At 43.0% G+C, this 17,149-nt stretch overlaps 1 protein-coding gene across 3 annotated transcripts in view; it reads left to right on the top strand.

Moving 5' to 3' along the window:
• The window catches only part of SLC16A1 (solute carrier family 16 member 1), a 40,004-nt gene that overhangs the window by 12,047 nt on the left and 10,808 nt on the right, over positions 1-17,149 (top strand). For all 3 annotated transcript variants that reach the window (XM_082227662.1, XM_082227663.1, XM_082227664.1), the window contains one exon: positions 12,097-12,354. In XM_082227662.1, coding sequence (XP_082083788.1) covers positions 12,138-12,354 — 217 coding nt within the window. In that variant the 5' untranslated portion in view covers positions 12,097-12,137. The remainder of the gene's footprint in view (positions 1-12,096; positions 12,355-17,149) is intronic.

The following is a 17,149-nucleotide window of genomic DNA, read 5'->3' as shown; positions in this document are numbered from 1 at the left end:
CACGCATGCCCCCGGGAGCTCCTTGGAGGAGAAAGCGGGCGATGAATGCACTGCACAAAATATATGAGAGGCGACCAGGTTTTGCAGGTGAGGGGCCCCCGCCAGCCTCCGCTTCCAACACCCGGCGCAACGACGTCGAAGTTTCCCCCTGGGCTCGGCTCGAGGAGCAGCGCTGCTCCCCCCGGCTCCCCTTCGCCCTCCCGGCTCTCTCTGCCGCCCACTGGGGACCCCCCTCACCTGCCAAGTCCGGAGCGCCGGTGGAAGTTGCATGCATGCATGCAGGGCGCCGCATTGCCATTGCATTGCACTGCACTCCATGCAACGCCTGCACGCATGCATTGCCTTGCACGCCCGCCAAGGGGTCTCCCCGCGGTCCGATGCGTCCCCTCCGGCGCGGATGCAGCATTGCAAAAATAAAAAACCCCCGACGCAGCCCTACCTGGGGGGCAGCCTCCGCCTCCGCCGCTCCGCCTCCGCGGGGATCCCCGGGCTCCATCCTGCCGCCCGATCTCCGCGGGGGCGCAGGCAGGCTGCGCGGGGTCTGCGCGGAAGAGCCCCTGCCCGCCCGGCCGCCACCGCTGCGCTCATTCCATGGCCGGGAGAAGAGCGCTTCAAACAAAACGCCCGGCCCGCCAGGCCATGCTGGGAAACGTAGTTCGCGCACCCCGCGCGGGCGCGGAGCCCAAGGGCGAGGGGACTACGGATCCTGGCAGCCCCCGCGCCGGGGATGGAGGGGGAGAGGCCGGGTGCAGGGATAGAGGGACGGGTGGGCGAGCGAGTGAGTGAGTGGCAGCCGCCAAGCCTTGGCCGAGAGCCAGGAAGGGCCTCCCCGGAGGAGGAGGAGGAGGGAGGCGCGGAGCGGGAGGGAGGGAGGGAACCCCAGGGGTCATCTAGTGATGGCGCCCCAATCGAAAATTTGACTTTTTTAAAAAAATCTTTCGAATTTTTTAATTTTTCCCGCGGCACACCAGGCAACATCTCGCGGCACACTAGTGTGCCGCGGAACAGTGGTTGGGAAACAATGGTTTATATGTTCTGGCAGTACAGATGATGCCCAAGACAACTAACAAATAAATAGCTCCTTATTTGCTTCTCAAGAAATCGTTTGATATTTTAACAGAATCTGGCTTATACTGTGATCTAATTCTTTGGTTTCAACTGGCTGAGGTTGTTCCAGATGCTGTTTGAAGGAAGTATATGCAATTCCTTAAAAGTAGTGCCATTTTAACAACAACCAGCACTGCACAAATATGTGCAAATTAATCTCTCATAGACAGCTCCAGCTGTTATTGGCTAGTACTCTGGGATTTTGAGCGGTATAGTCACAGGTTCCCCATCTCTGTTCTAGAATAAGTTTACCCTATTTTTTTCAATGAATCTGGGGATACTTTCTGGATGTCCCATGGTCATATTATAAAGTAGTTGTGTTCTGTGTTATAAATCAAGCACTGCTAGGAGTTGCTTCTTTTCCTTTTCCAATCTATGGTATTTCTCATCAATAAAAAAATTGAGTGTGGCACGAGCAAATTTTTATTCTGAAAGTGTGGCCCAGACTAAAAAGTTTGAGAACCACTGGCCTAATCTATTAAGGTTGTTCTTCCGACACTTCATCTTAAGACAGACCAATTTTAACACGAAGCCACCTTTTCCCTCCCCACTCCTGCTTAGATTAACGTCCAGCAGGAAAACCGGAAAGCTTGGTCACTGTTATGTGTCACATTGGATGGCCTAAAAACATATTTACCTGCTATGAATCTAAAGTGCTGGCAAATTGCATTGTTCTTGTGAAGGAGAGGCGCTGCTGCCACTTTTGTAGAAGTCTATCAATCTTCTGCCTTTCCTTTACCCAAGTTTAGAGACTGACCACACAAAGAACATCTCTTTTTTCAGGTTGCTTATGGGATATGCTGTGGCTGATGTGAAAAGGAATGTTGTATCGTTTCCACTAGTTGAAAAACCCTCAGTAGTTCTCTGTCTGCCTGTTGCTGACCTTAGTTCACCCTGTGAGCTTTGCAACAACCAAGGAGGCCCTCAATTGTCTATTGTGTGGTGCTGAGCCCTTACAAGCCCCAGATAGTCACGTATACCAGGCAGAGCCAGATTTTCTTCTAGCCAAGGGGACTGAGCAAAACTCCACTTGAAACAAATTATTTTTGTCAGATGAAACAAGAGGGGAAAGTGACTATGATGAGTTTTATTTAAGCTTGTGCCTCTTCAGATAAATACTGTTGAGATTTTGTTCTGTTCAGACGTTTTCTTCCTGTTGAGCAAGAAGTTTGTCCCCTTTTAACTGCCTTACAGTTTTTTTAACCTATCCAATTAACTGGGGAGAGGTTTTCCTCTGTAGATAGGGTGGTGACACAGCTCCATTTGAAAAGTGCACATAGCCAGATAAAAGGCATTTAAACCTATTCAGAAGCACTATGTAAACCAATCTTGTGCAGCAGAGGCAGTATAGGGTAATTGCTTTATGAACTGATAGGAGAAAGACCTTGCTTGCCCTATAGAACAGAGTTTGTTATTTACCCACTCCAGTAAAACTTTAGATATGTTTTCGTGTTTTAATTATTTTGATACTACTGCCAGTGTCTGGTAAATATTGATTCCAATGTCTTTTAGTTTAATGCTTGCAATTAAATTGACTCTCCCAAACCCAACAATAATTAATAAGGCTGGACTTCATAACCATAATTTGAAATAAAGCAAATGGAGCAACTTGCATCATGTACATTGTGGCCAAATCATTTATATAAAAAGCTGAAAATGCTTATGACCTTTATGACCTTCTTGAATGGGCCAGTAGAACAAATCTGGCTAAGCTTTTTCAAGAGGCCTTTCTCAAGGGGCAGGCACTGGAAAAAGCCCTGTTTCTGGTAGGAAGTAACTGCTTCAAAATCTGGTGACACCTACAGAAGGGCCTTGTCTCTCAGTGCCAACTGTTTCTCTCTCTCTCTCTGTGTGTGATATGAAGATGCATAGCTGGACTTAAATTTGTTGGCCTGCACCTTTAATTTTGGCTGGGAACAAAATTATAGCTAGTGGACCAAAGTAGTATCCAGGAAGCAAACCTACGAAATCACTTACAGCTTTGGATGTCAGAAGCAAACCTGGACCTAGAGAATTCCTGGTTTGTGAATCTGATTTTTAAGCAACTGTGACATCAAACAGGATCAGCATATATACTGCCACTCTAGGCAGTGCGCCAACGGTTATAAGTCTGGATTGAGTATCTCACTCATCTAGTCCGCTACTAGACTTTAGAAAGATGTTCAGGGAAGCCACTGACTCACCTGTCTTTGATGAGAATACAAGAAGGGAGCATACCAAATAGACTTGTCTCCAGTTCCCAGATACAGTTAGTCTCATAAAAGATCCCTGTGGAACTTCGCTGGATCTCTCCCATGAAAAGGAACAGCCTTATCAGTCTCTCAGCACCACCTTCAAGATCAGCCTTCTTGAAAAATAGAAGCGGAAGCATTGCAGAACCCCTGCACTTCGTCTGCACAATTGGCTTATAACTGGTCCACGTTTCCCCTATCTACCAACACAGAGTGTTGACCAGGAAGACAAAGGCACTTTCTGCCCTGAAGTCCAGCCAAAATCCATTCCATCCATGAGTTCCTGAAGCTGTTTGGCCATAGCTTATTATAATGACTTCTGACTAGAAAGGAGAAGCTAGACATTGTTCTGTAACTTCCCAGTGTATGAGGTTCCATGGAGACCCTCTCCCTTTTTTAGCAGAGGCCTGGGTATTATAACTGAAATATCTTCCTCCAGGTTTAATGTTTGCAAGCTTATATGCTCGTTTGTTTTTTAAAATATATAGGCCTGGTCAGAGACTTAAAATTTCCAACTGTTCCACTTGCTCAGCTAAGTTATGGAGCAATGTTATGAGCAGTGCCTAGCTAACATTACTGCAAATCAAGGCTGTGAATGGCATGCACAGCTGGGCTCCTGGAGATGGGCATGTTATGCTCCATGTTCAATAGCTGGCTTATATACAGCTAACACCTACTGGAGCTTTGGGAAACTTTGGTCCAAACAAAGCTAAGCTTCAGGAGCAAAATACTTGACAAATGCAGGACAACGCTATCTCTCTAGAGAAAATGATGCAACTAAATATGTTATTGGGCCCTGATGAAGGCTGCTTACATGTGTGTTTGTGTACCTGCACTGATCAGGTGTTTACTAGCTGTTAATAAATACGGTAGTAATTTGCAAAGATTTTAATGAAGGAGCAAGTGATTTTGGCTGGATTTTGTTAAAACATTTGGTGACAGAGAGGTACTTCATACTTGCACCTCTTTCCCTCTGCACCACAGAGGAGCTGGAAAAACATTACAGTTGCCCGAACAGGTATGTCATATGCATGCTGGTCATCAGTTGTTCATCTGGTACAGGCTTTGGTGTTCCTTAGCTTCCTTGCATCTGTGTGGTGATGTTTGTTAGATCAGTTTCTGGAATTCATGATTGTAAAATGTAGATGGACTCTTGAAAATGGGCAAGTGTTTTCAGAAACCAGCGACAATAGTAGTAAAGTGTTTTTAGGTAAAGGTAAAGGGACCCCTGACCATTAGGTCCAGTCGTGACCGACTCTGGGGTTGCTGGAGGCAAGCTGCAGGGAGCAGGGAGGCTTGGGTCAAATTCCTTCCCAGTGCCCCCCTCCTTGTGAGGTAGAACTTTATCTTGTGACCCGCCCTGAGATCTTATGACGAAGGGTGGTATATAAATCTAATCTAAAATAAATAAATGGATGGATGGTAGCAGCTTTCTTGAATACCATATTCTGTGGTGGCGCTGTCCTGTAAGTTAGCGAGTGGGAAACACAACTGCGTGTTTCCAAGATGTGGAGCTGAATGTTCCTTCCTGGACTTAGATATGAGAAAATTGTTACTGTGTCCTCCATAAAAAATTGTAAAGAGAATCCTATGTCAGATAATTATGTTGCTGAATTTACAGTACTTTGAAAGTGCTGTGTAATTCTACAATTATAAAGTTTGCTTCTTCATAAAGTGGCACAGTTAAAAACCTGTTGTGCAACATCCTGGGAATTTCTGTTTTGCTTCAACACCCTAATTGAAGTAGAAACTTGGTGAATGACCCATGCTTCTCCTTGCCTAAATAAGAATTAATTCAATTTTCTTCTCTTTGTACCAACATTTAGTCTGGGTTTGTCCCTATTCATAGAGCCTGGAAAAATGCTTTTTATTCATTTACAGCATCACATTTGACTCGACCATCTTATTTACTGTAAGTGTGGCTTTTAAAATAACTATCCTTGGCTAGTATCTCTGAATTCCACTTCCAAGCACGCCTGACACGTAGCAGTGTTTTCCAAACAAAGCTGGAGACTTTACAAGCTCTGCTTTAAACTTTGAGGAAACTTTTGCATGTAGAAGTTGCTGTCTGAACTGGCTATTGCCTTTTCTCTTTCATATTAGGATGGAGAAGGAAATGAGCCCCACACTCATGGAAGTAAGCCTGCAAAACAGTGTATACAACAAATTTGCCTTAGGGGCTAAAAGCAATAAACTAGCACAGTGTTACTTGAGCTGAATTTACTGGAACTCTGACCAGCTCAGGAAAACTTCTAATGCATTCAGTGTGTCAGTATTTGTACAGCAAAAGAGGGTTTAAAACCAAAGTACTCCTTATGGGTGCTCCCTGCCTTTTAGTGCTACTGGGACAATGCTTTGGCACATTAAGCCATAAGCAAGTATTAACAACTGTGGGTCAGCACCTCACCTAATAAAGCACTTTTTTCTTCACTGCAATTTTGCAATAATGTGTCTGATTCAGTGGAAGTACAAAAAGTGGTTGGGCATTGCTGAGCTGACTCACAACAGCTCTTTATTTCTTTTGTAAACATAGAAGTAAGTCTCCTAAATTGTTACCTTTGGTCAGCAAACATTTTCCCTCTGTTGTTGAAGATATCCCTACCTCTCTGCAACATTGCTAAAACTGTTTATTAGTTAGTTTCCAAGAGCCTGCACTATTCATCTCCCACCCTGAAGCAGAGAATGGATGCACTGGCACAGCTGACAGAACTGTGGTTATTAAAGAGAGTTACTTCATGAAAGACATTCTTCCCATACACAAATTATCTCTGTATAGGGAGAAAAAGAGTAGCTCTTCATGGGAGGGTCTGTTTCAGCCAAAGGAGAGAGAAAGCTGTGCAACTACTGGAACGTATAATGATGTCCACTTACTATGAGTCTATATATGGAGCTGACCGAAAGTGGAATTCAGGATGTCTTGGTATGAGTATAAAGCAGTGTGAGCTCAACTTAAGAGGGCTGTGATCCTCAAATGTGTATAGTAATGAGATTTTCAAAGTTTGCCTTTGGGCTGTTTCCCCCTAAATGAGGCAACTGCCTCACATATCAGCCCTTTTGATATTAGGCAGTGATAGAGGGGCATTGAAAGTAAAGCAGAATATCTATAGCAAGCTGTAGCGCAGGAAAGTCCTTGTGTTAAATGCTCTCGACTTTGATCAGTAGCTCACTTTGAACATGACTGTGTACAGTACATAACTATGTGCAAAATAGGGCTATCTCTTCTATATGAAGAGCATCTCATCACTTCATAAAACATCTTGTGTACATCATACTGCCATGTATGTTTTTTTTTTTAATAGAATTTGGGAATGATCAAGGATGTCTGTTGCATATTATACTTATGGGTATCTGTATCAAAAATCTGAGCTGTATTCCAGACTACTGTGTCCCTTAGATAGTGTTAGAAACCGAGATATGAAAGCTAGGAGCTAAATAGCACCTTAAACCTAGGTTGTGGGTGCATGTCTAGGCACACTTTTTAATAACAAGAATACAAAGCTGAAAATGAATGAACTGCAGCTAAAATATTATGTTCATTTTCCAAATGGTCTAGTCCTTGCCCTGCCCACCCCCTTAATATTCTTAAGAGGGTCTCTTCTCCAGTCTTCAGAGTGTAGCCGGAAGTGGGGAGGCAGAAAAAGGTCCTCCTTTCTCCTTCCACTCTGCAGTTTTAATCTGAATTCTTAGGCTCAGTACTGCGCCCAGAGTTCAATGAAATTCCCAGTCGCAAAATGTGCCTAGAACAATGGGATTTTTGAACACTGACCTTAGCTGGCATTAAGACTTCTGCTAGTGATTACTTAACTGGTGAATGAAGGTAAAAACAACTGCTATCATCTGATACACAATGGGAAGAGGGCTGGAGAGAATAGTTAAGTTAATAGGGTTTTGTGTTAGTGTGCATCTTGTGAATGCTTTCTTAAGGTTCAAATGTGACTTGGCTGTATGCATTGTCATTGTGTGTTGTGGTAATCTTGATTAAAAACAGTAAAACCAATATGGCTATATGAAGGGGGGCCCTTCATTGTAAATTCTGGTTTTGCATTGTTTTGATACAAAAATAAGTTAAATATAAGAACAAAAGCATCATTTTTATCAGGAGATAGTGGTTAGAATAATGCCCCTAACCTCCTTAAAGTAAAAGATCTTAATATTGTTGTTTAGTCGTTTAGTCGTGTCCGACTCTTCGTGACCCCATGGACCAGAGCATGCCAGGCACTCCTGTCTTCCACTGCCTCCCGCAGTTTGGTCAAACTCAAGCTTCGACAACACTGTCCAACCATCTCGTCCTCTGTTGTCCCCTTCTCCTTGTGCCCTCAATCTTTCCCAACATCAGGGTCTTTTCCAGGGAGTCGTCTCTTCTCATGAGGAGGCCAAAGTACTGGAGCCTCAGCTTCATGATCTGTCCTTCCAGTGAGCACTCAGGGCTGATTTCCTTAAGAATGGATAGGTTTGATCTTTCAGTCCATGGGACTCTCAAGAGTCTCCTCCAGCACCAGAATTCAAAAGCATCATTTCTTCGGCGATCAGCCTTCTTTATGGTCCAGATCTTAATATAAAGCCATCAAAACAAAAGCCTATAGTTTAATGTTCAACTAACCTAATGAAAAATGTAAAAAACATGAAGCAGGCTTAAAACTAAATTCACAAACCTCATTGAGTGTTGCAATAGTTTCCTAGCTAGGAAAAGTATGTGCAATAAATAATATATGTGGCTGATCTTAAGCAGCAATTAAATTCTGAGATAAAGATCCTTTTTCTGCAGCCATCTGATAAAGCAGGGGTGGGCAAACTTTTCTTTCTTTTGAGGGCAGCATTGCCTCATGAGATTTGGCTACTTGAGTACTAGTATGGTGAGGATTTTTGATACAGCTTTCGGTAGAATTTATTTAAAAAACAAATAACTATCTTGAGACTGAAGTTTGTGCAAGCCTGTTAGTTTGTGCAGGCTCAGTAATTCTGGGAACCTGGGGCTAAAGTTTACCATTTTCTTGTTCTCTCTCGGCTCATGCCTCCCCCTTTCCATCCAGAAAACCAGAGGTACAAAGTTTGCTACAGAATTAGTATCCCCCCCCCAGTTAAAATAAATGACTGTTGCTTACTCATTTTGATTCATTGCTCTGGAAGGACTCCAAAATGGGAGGGGGAGGTCAAAATGCTGTGCTTCTGATGGATCTCCTCATCCCTAAGTGTTTATAATATTTGGAGTATTTTTTATGCTGTTAAGATGCCAAATATTGTTATTGGGTTATGTTGACAAATAGTGTGTTGCATCACCCATTAAGGCTTCAGCATACCCCAAAGTGGCAAGAATGGCACTATGATGGTGGGAAATCTGCAGCATGAGCTACAGTACATTCCAAAACAGTCAGGAATTCAGAACTCAAGAAGCCTATACAAAGCACATAAGCACCTATCAGAACTTTCTGTTGTTATCTACCACTGCTAAATTTAGACTTGTCTACTGACCTTCAGGGCTCTTTTCAAGAGTGACTGTAAAGGGTTTGGTATTAGAGCTCTTGGATCTTTCTACACCAGAAAATGTGTTCTTTAAAATCCTGTCCACCCCCAGTCTCAGCTTCTGGTCTCTCTTTCTTTCAGGTTTGCCCTTTCAGACCCTTTCTTTCTGGAGTCTTGATACCTTCTAAGACCCATCTACCATCTAGTTTGGAAAGCAGTCCTTTGACATCAAGGATAAAGAGAACTCATTTGATACTAATACAGGACTTCTTACCTTTTCAGAAAATGTTTTAGCTAATTAGTGTGCTCTCCGGACATGTTAAAAGTCTTAGATTTAAATACTTAAATTGTGTTAAGTTCTGTAGCTTGAGGAATGATCGTTGTTAAGCACAACAGCAGTTCTTGGTTGAATAGGAGTACCCTGAGAGAGTCTGCCACTTTTGAAATGTAGCTGGAGAAGTCTTTCTGTATACAGCTCTATACAGATACAGAGCAGCAGGAGCCCAGTGTAATGTGATTCCTCTGACCCCAAAAGGCGTAGCAGGAAATAGTGAGCAACAGCAGCATTGCAGAGCATTTGGCAATAGATGGGTATCTGGTGTCGGTTCAGAAAATCTTGGGCAATGTTACCATGGAGAGCAGTGACCATTAGGGATTCTGAAAGCTTCTGGCAAAGTGGCTAAGAATGGGTCCCTCAAAGCACCAAATGGAAAAGTGTGGTTCTAGAACTAATGTTAAGTGGACTAATGTGGTACAATAGGAGTTGAAATAATTGAAAAAGGGTCATAGGAGAAGGTGCACAGTGACAATAGGGTGTGGAATGTTTTAGGCAGAGTTAAAGAAAAGGTGTGTGCTATTTCCTTCTATCTTTTTTAAAAAACAATTTTATTTATTAAGTGGTCATAGCTGTGCAGAAGCGATAAAAAATACTGAAGTGCTGGGTTAGTTTCCCATACTGCCTCCTTGTACTCCTTTTAGGAATATGGACTTGTGGCTTTTTCTGCTGTGATACTAAGGGATAGTGAACATGTAGACATTAAAATTCAAAACATGTTGTTGTTTATATTGGAATAGCCCCAGAGGATATTCTCTCTGCTGCACACCACCAGTCCAAAGTGTGATTCATGCAAACTTTTGTTGTGGTTGAGGTTGGGGTGGTTTCTTATAAACCAGGCTGACTTGATAGTTGTTATGGTGGTCAAGTGGGACAGCATGGTTTGGACTGGTGTGTCACTATGTTTGTAGTGAACTCAGGATGCACTCCAACACTCTTGAACTCAACTATTCTTTGAGATTTGGTTCCCATAATTTTGACTGGTGGTATGTGCTGATTGTTGACCCTTTTAAGAAGATGTAGCCTAAATAAACCTCTGTGAAAGTCATGTTCATTGGAACTAATGCTGTTGACTGGAAATGCAATGATTTCCTAACCATTTCAGCAGCCAAATGCTTTGTAATTGATATGTCTTGTGGGAGAAACTTTTGCAACTATTATGCAACTTCTAGGTCCTTGTCATTGCTTGTAATTTGTACTTCATGCATCTGTTTTATTGCCGAAGTTTTGTGTAACTATCTCTGACTTCAGGACCTAGCTATCCAGCATGAACAGTATCTATATTTTTCATATTTTTAAGTTTAAATTTGTTTCAGCCCTTCATGCAAAGATCTCAAGGTGGTTCACAGCAGTGTTTGTTCTCTGAGCCCCTGCATCCTTTCTTAAGGCTGTATATATGTGCAAATAAAACCATATATCCTAAAAAAAAGGTGGTTCACAGCATAGTTTATGGTAGAGTATTTCTGAAAATGCTGAACAAAGAGACTCACCAGAGATTTCTAGTTATTGCTAACTCATTTTACAGTGGTACCTCGGGTTAAGAACTTTATTTGTTCTGTAGGTCTGTTCTTAACCTGAAACTTCTTAACCTTAAGCACCACTTTAGCTAATGGGGCCTCCTGCTGCTGCCGCGCCGCCGGAGCACAATTTCTGTTCTCATGCTGAAGTAAAGTTCTTAACCCGAGGTACTATTTCTGGGTTAGCGGAGTCTGTAACCTGAAGCGTCTGTAACCTGAAACGTATGTAACCCGAGGTACCACTGAACTTGAAAATCCCAGATTACCAACAATTAATCTATTCTGTTTTATTTCTAGTTGCTCAGACCATGTATCCTAAAAAGTGAACCTTACATTTTTAAGGTTGCAAATTTTATAAACTAGTTTTTCCTATAATAGGTAAATAACTTCAGAAGAAACAAATGCCAGTAGTGGTCTCTGGCCTTTAAATGGACATGCGTTTCAGGGTGGCATAACCTTGAGCTGTTCAAATCCAGCCTTGGCATTGCAAATGCCCATAAACAAGAAGCTTTTGATACGATTTGGTTCTGGAATTCAGAAACCTAATTGCCAGAAAGAATAAATGCTGATTTGAACTTAATGCTGTAACATTGTTTTACATAATGAGAATGAACTTGTTTCCCCCTGGGATCGCACACTTTCCCTCCAGTGTGGCCACAAAGAGGAGTTTGGAGAGTTTTGTTTTTTGTCTTAAATTAACCACAGCTTGCCATAGCATCAAACCCATACAGTGGTACCTCGGGTCACAGACGCTTCAGGTTACAGACGCTTCAGGTTACAGACTCCTCTAACCCAGAAATAGTACCTCGGGTTAAGAACTTTGCTTCAGGATGAGAACAGAAATCGTGTGGCAGTGGCAGGGTGGCAGCAGGAGGCCCCATTAGCTAAAGTGGTACCTCAGGTTAAGAACAGTTTCAGGTTAAGAACGGACCTCCAGAACGAATTAAGTTCTTAACCCGAGGTACCACTGTACAAGCTATGGTTAATCACAGTGGTCAGTGAAAAAGAAGCCAGCTTCAAAGCACAGTTAAGAAACTGATTTCTTTGTTTTCATTAATCATAAATAACCACAGTTTGCCTGGGTTTGGAGGCCATAGCCTCCCATAGACTTTTTAGGACTGCACTGGAGGAGGCAGGGAGAGTCCAGTGGGAGGCAAGGCTTTTTCTTACAGCACTAAACAATGTGTAAGCATTGCATCCAAATGCAACCTAAAGCTAGTGTTAATTTCTATGGGTTTTTGTACTCTTCAGCTGTTTAAAAAACAGCCCTGTGAGTCAAAATTCAAATGTTAGATTTCATTCAGATGGAGTGTTCTTCTCAGAAGCTTCTGTGTAGGAGTAGAGGGAAGTTTCAGCTTGTAGAATGTGGCTCATTTCAAGAGACTTAGAAAAAAATTAAACGGAATGCTTCCGCAACCCTAATGACCTTACTCTGTTTTCTTCACAGATCTTTGATTTCTAGTTGAATTTGCTACCACTTCAATCAAGATGCCACCAGCAATTGGAGGCCCCGTGGGATACACGCCACCAGAAGGAGGGTGGGGCTGGGCAGTGGTTGTTGGTGCCTTTATCTCTATAGGCTTTTCCTATGCATTCCCAAAATCCATCACGGTATTCTTTAAAGAGATAGAAATCATCTTTGAAGCATCTAGCAGCAAAGTGTCCTGGATCTCTTCCATTATGCTGGCAGTTATGTATGCAGGAGGTAAGTTTGCAAGCAAAATAAAGCTCCATACCTTTACTGTGTCATATGTGGAGGCTTAATTATAATTGTGACTCCTAATTTAATATGTTTTAATTAGAGTCAAAAGATTCATTAATAGATTTGTTGTGGGGACCTTATTTTGTTTACACCCACACTGTATATTTAAAGCAGTCTTATACCACCTTTAACTTATACCACCTTTAACTGGCTTCCTCAAAGAATCCTGGAAACTAATTAACTGTAGGTTAAGGATATCTGGCATTGCTAGGAAATCCCTCACAGAATTATAGTTCTCAGGTCCCTTAAACTACAGTTCCTAGGATTATTATTTTTTTGGGGGGGAGGGGAAGCAGTGACTGTTAAAATGATATCGGTGTGGATGTGACCCTTTGTCTCCCATGTGGTAGAACGAATTCTTGAAACCCAAAATGGGATGGGGGTGGGGTGGGGTGGAGAAAACCCAACTCAAAAGCTAACTTTTCATCCTCCTTTACAAAGCTGAAAATAAAATATTTCCGGGGTACTATTTCTGACCTGGCAGCCTTTCTGGTGTGCCTCTCTGACATCATTTGTAAGGAGGCTGCTCTAAGTTAGCTAAGTATTATTATTTATTATATTTATATTTTACCCTTTGTCCAAAAATCACAAGTGGTTCACAACATAAAAATACAAAATGAGAACACAAAATGCATAATAAAACAACCCCCCCCAACCAATAGCCCCCTCCATACATTTAAAAAAACCATAGAATGCTCAATCAGACAAAGGCGGCCTGGTTATAAAGAAATGCATGGTGCCTAAAGATACTAATGAAGACACCAGGTGAGCTTCCCAGGGGAGAGCATTTGACAACTGTTCTCATGTTGCCACCATCTGGTACCTCTTGTGGAGGAGGCATCTAAGATGGGCCTTAGATGATAACTGCAGAGTCCGGGTCAGTTCATATGGGAAGAGATGCTCCCTGAGGCACTGTGGTCCTGAACCTTTAAGGCTTTATAGGTCAAAACCAGCACTTTGAGTTGGGCCCAGAAACTAATTGGCAGCCAGTGCAGTCAGGCCAGGATAATTGTAATATACTCAATTGTATAATTGTAATATACTCAAACTATCTTGCCCTGGTCAGCAGCCTGGCTGCTGAATTCTGTACCGGCTGAATTTTCCGAACCATCTTCAGAGGCAGTGCACATTGCAGTAATCTAACCTAGAGGTTACCAGAGCATAGACAACTGGAGTTAGGTGCTCTCTGTCCAGATAGGGCCACCAGCTGAAGCTAATGAAAGGCATTCCATGCCACCAAGGCCATCTGAGCGTCAAGCGATAGCAAAGGATCCACCAGTACCCTCAAGCTACATGCTCACTCCTTCAGAGGGAATGAAACCCCATCAAGAGCAGGCAACCTTCAAGCCATCTGGTCTAGGGGACCATGCCGCTAACAGTGCCTCTGTCTTATTCGGATAGAGCTTTAGTTTGTTGGCTCTCAACCTTTACTGAGGCAAGACATTGGTCTACAACATCACCCACAGATGTAAAGGAGAAGTAGAGCTGTGTGACATCAACCAGCAGATTGCTGACAACACATTCCAAAGCTCCAGATAACTCAGTGGTGTCATATAGATTTTAAACAGCATAAGGGATAAAATGGAACCCAGAGGAACCCCACATTGAAAGCTCCATGGAGAAAAGAGCACTTCCCAAGCATCACCGTCTGAAAATGACCATTCACACAGGACTAGTACTGCAAAGCAGTGCCGCCACCCCCAACTTGGACAGATGCTCCAGAAGAATACCATGGTTAATGGTATTGAAATCCAAGGAGAAGTTGTGGAGAATCAACAGGGACATATTTTCCTTGGGTTTCTCTTGGCAGAGGCCATCATACAGGGCAAGTGCACTGCTTTTCTGAGTTAGCCTGGTTAAGGAAAGACAGTGGATGCTCAGCACTGCAAGTCACAGGAAGATACATTGTAGGAGCAAATAAAGCATTGACTATATGTATATCGGGATGCAGGTGGCGCTGTGGGTTAAACCACAGTGCCTAGGATTTGCCGATCAGAAGGTCGGCGGTTCGAATCCCCGCAATGGGGTGAGCTCCCGTTGCTCGGTCCCTGCTCCTGCCAACCTAGCAGTTGAAAGTCTGTAACTAGAGCAGAACGCAACACGAGGTATGACTCTACACTTTCCAAATAGTTAAGTATAAATGTTCATGTTCATCTCTCGTTAGAAGCCATTGATGTTTCTTACTGGCATCTGCACTGTGCAACATGTGTGATACATGGTTAACTATTTTCAGGGTTTTTGACCTGATAAAGCAGGATCTTGACAATGAAGAATGTGAGTGTGTGAAAAGAATTTATATACTTTTATGCAAAAGAAATCTGAACCAGGCCACCATTGCCTTAATGTTAGCGTATAATTTATGTGCTACCATGCAAGGTGTATAAACCTTGCACGAAAGCACATGAATTATATACTAACATTAAGGCAATGGTAGCCTGGTTTGAACTTCACATGCTTAGTTCCAACAAAGTAGGATTTGTTGATTGGGAGTGACCAGTGAGGTCAAGCATTTCCCCCACTTCCTGGTGTGTAAGGTGCACTTAAAACCACAAGCATCCTGCTATGAAGATTGCAAAAACACAACAAAAACCCTCTGGTGTTTTCTATGATTCTGGGCACATGAAGGCAGGAGGAGGGAGTGCTGAAATTAGCTGGCTGGGTCCCCCCCCCCCCATTCAACAAATCATATTTGATTGGGAAAATGGCATTTGAACCAGAATTACCTGTTCATCAGCATTTCAATGGCTGTGGCTGGAGATCTTTCATTAGAATGGTCTGTGTATAGAGAAGCTAACAAGATACATCTGATTTAAATTTTATTTGAACTGAATTATTTCCAGTCTGCTTTCAAGCTACAGGACAAAGATCCCATTATTTTGTCATAAGCATTTGAAACACAGGATCTGAAAGGCTTGGGGCAATTATGGAGTGCAGTGTCCAGTTTTCTTTTTTAAAACAATTCCCCCCCTTCTTGTGCAGGGAAGTGGTCCTGGTTAGTGAATAGTACTCTGTATCTTTCCTCCCTCACTCTCGTGTTCTTTCTCAATGCTCATATTCTCAGTATTCCTCTCACTCATCCATGCCAACTCATTTCTCTGTATCCAACAAAACTCCAGACAGTGCAAACAGAATGTTATGTAAACTGTACCCTTTACTAACTTACAAGACTGAGTTTTGGCTGTCTTGGTGCAGTATGTTGCCAGACCTTGGATATTGTCCTGTAATTGGAGAAGCTAGAGACACCCCCCTCCCAAGCTACTGCCGTATAGGAATCTCAGCAATGGCAATTGTAGCAAAACTGATGCATGCCATGGAAAAAGGGGCCCAGGCTATGCTGAGTCAGGAGATTTTCTCAGGGCAGATAGAAAACAAATATATATATATCCCATTTGCTACTGATACTTAAGCAAACATCTCTTTAAAAACCCTAAAACCAACCTACTGGCTACATTTGGATGAGATGCTAAATCAGGGTCAGCAAACTTTTTCAGCAGGGGGCTGGTCTACTATCCCTCAGACCTTGTGGGGGGGGGGCGGACTATATTTTGAAAAAATAATAATAAATGAATTCCTATGCCCTACAAATAATCCAGAGATACATTTTAAATAAAAACCCAGAGATGCATTTTACTCATGTAAAAACACGCTGATTCCCGGACTGTCAGCAGGCCCGATTTAGAAGGCGATTGGGCCGGATCTGCCCCCCGGGCCTTAGTTTGCCTACCCATGTGCTAAATGGCTCCCCTTCCCCTGTTATACATGGCTGCGAGAAGTCTGGAAGCTTTTGCTTTCTCTTAATTGGACATTCTGAGTTGTCTTAATTGGGGATCAGGGCTTAAACTTAGTTCATTTCAAAATGAGATACCTTCAAGTACTGGTGAAGCTAACATAAAGGTAGAAGGTAAAGGGACCCCTGACTATTAGGCCCAGTTGTAGCCAACTCTGGGGTTGCGGTGCTCATCTCGCTTAATTGGCCGAGGGAGCCGGCATACAGCTTTCCGGGTCACGTGGCCAGCATGACTAAGCCACTTCTGGCAAACCAGAGCTGCACACAGAAACGCCGTTTACCTTCCCACCGGAGCGGTACCTATTTATCTACTTGCACTTTGACGTGCTTTCGAACTGCTAGGTTGGCAGGAGCAGGGACCGAACAACGGGAGCTCACCCCACTGCAGTGATTCGAACCCCCGACCTTCTGATCGGCAAGTCCTAGGCTCTGTGGTTTAACCCACAGCACCACCCATGTCCCCGTCATATATTACTCAAGTAAAAAAAAAAAGCACTATAACAGTTTGTAAAACAGGACATACTGAATACACACACACACACACGTCTATGTGTCCTGAATTCCAATTCTCTTCACTTTCTAACCTGATGTTTCCCTTTTGGGCTGACATGGCATAAGTTCCTCCTTTGGAAGCAGAGCTGGGTATTTGTGGCTTCAATGCTGCTACAGTGTTGGTGGGCCAGACTTCTGTTTTGCATTTTGCCTCAGAAAGCAAGTGACGTTGTTGCATGAGACTTTTCCTTGGAAGGGAACAGTCTCTGCTTTGTCCTTATTCAGTTGGTGAGGCAACCAGCAGACTTCCCTGCTTCAGTGTTACAACAAGAACATAAACTGACTTAATGAGCCGTCTGTGATTATTTGCTTTAAAGGTTTAGATAATCCATTTTCTAAACACCCTGTTTCTAATCTGTGCTCCTCCAGCCCTTTCTCTTCTCTCTTCATGGGCTGGGG

The sequence above is a fragment of the Podarcis vaucheri genome (genome assembly GCF_965113315.1).
Source record: "Podarcis vaucheri genome assembly, chromosome: 6".
Lineage (NCBI taxonomy): Eukaryota > Metazoa > Chordata > Lepidosauria > Squamata > Lacertidae > Podarcis > Podarcis vaucheri.
Note: the sequence above shows the minus strand (reverse complement) of the source record. Positions and strands in the feature narration are given on the sequence as shown.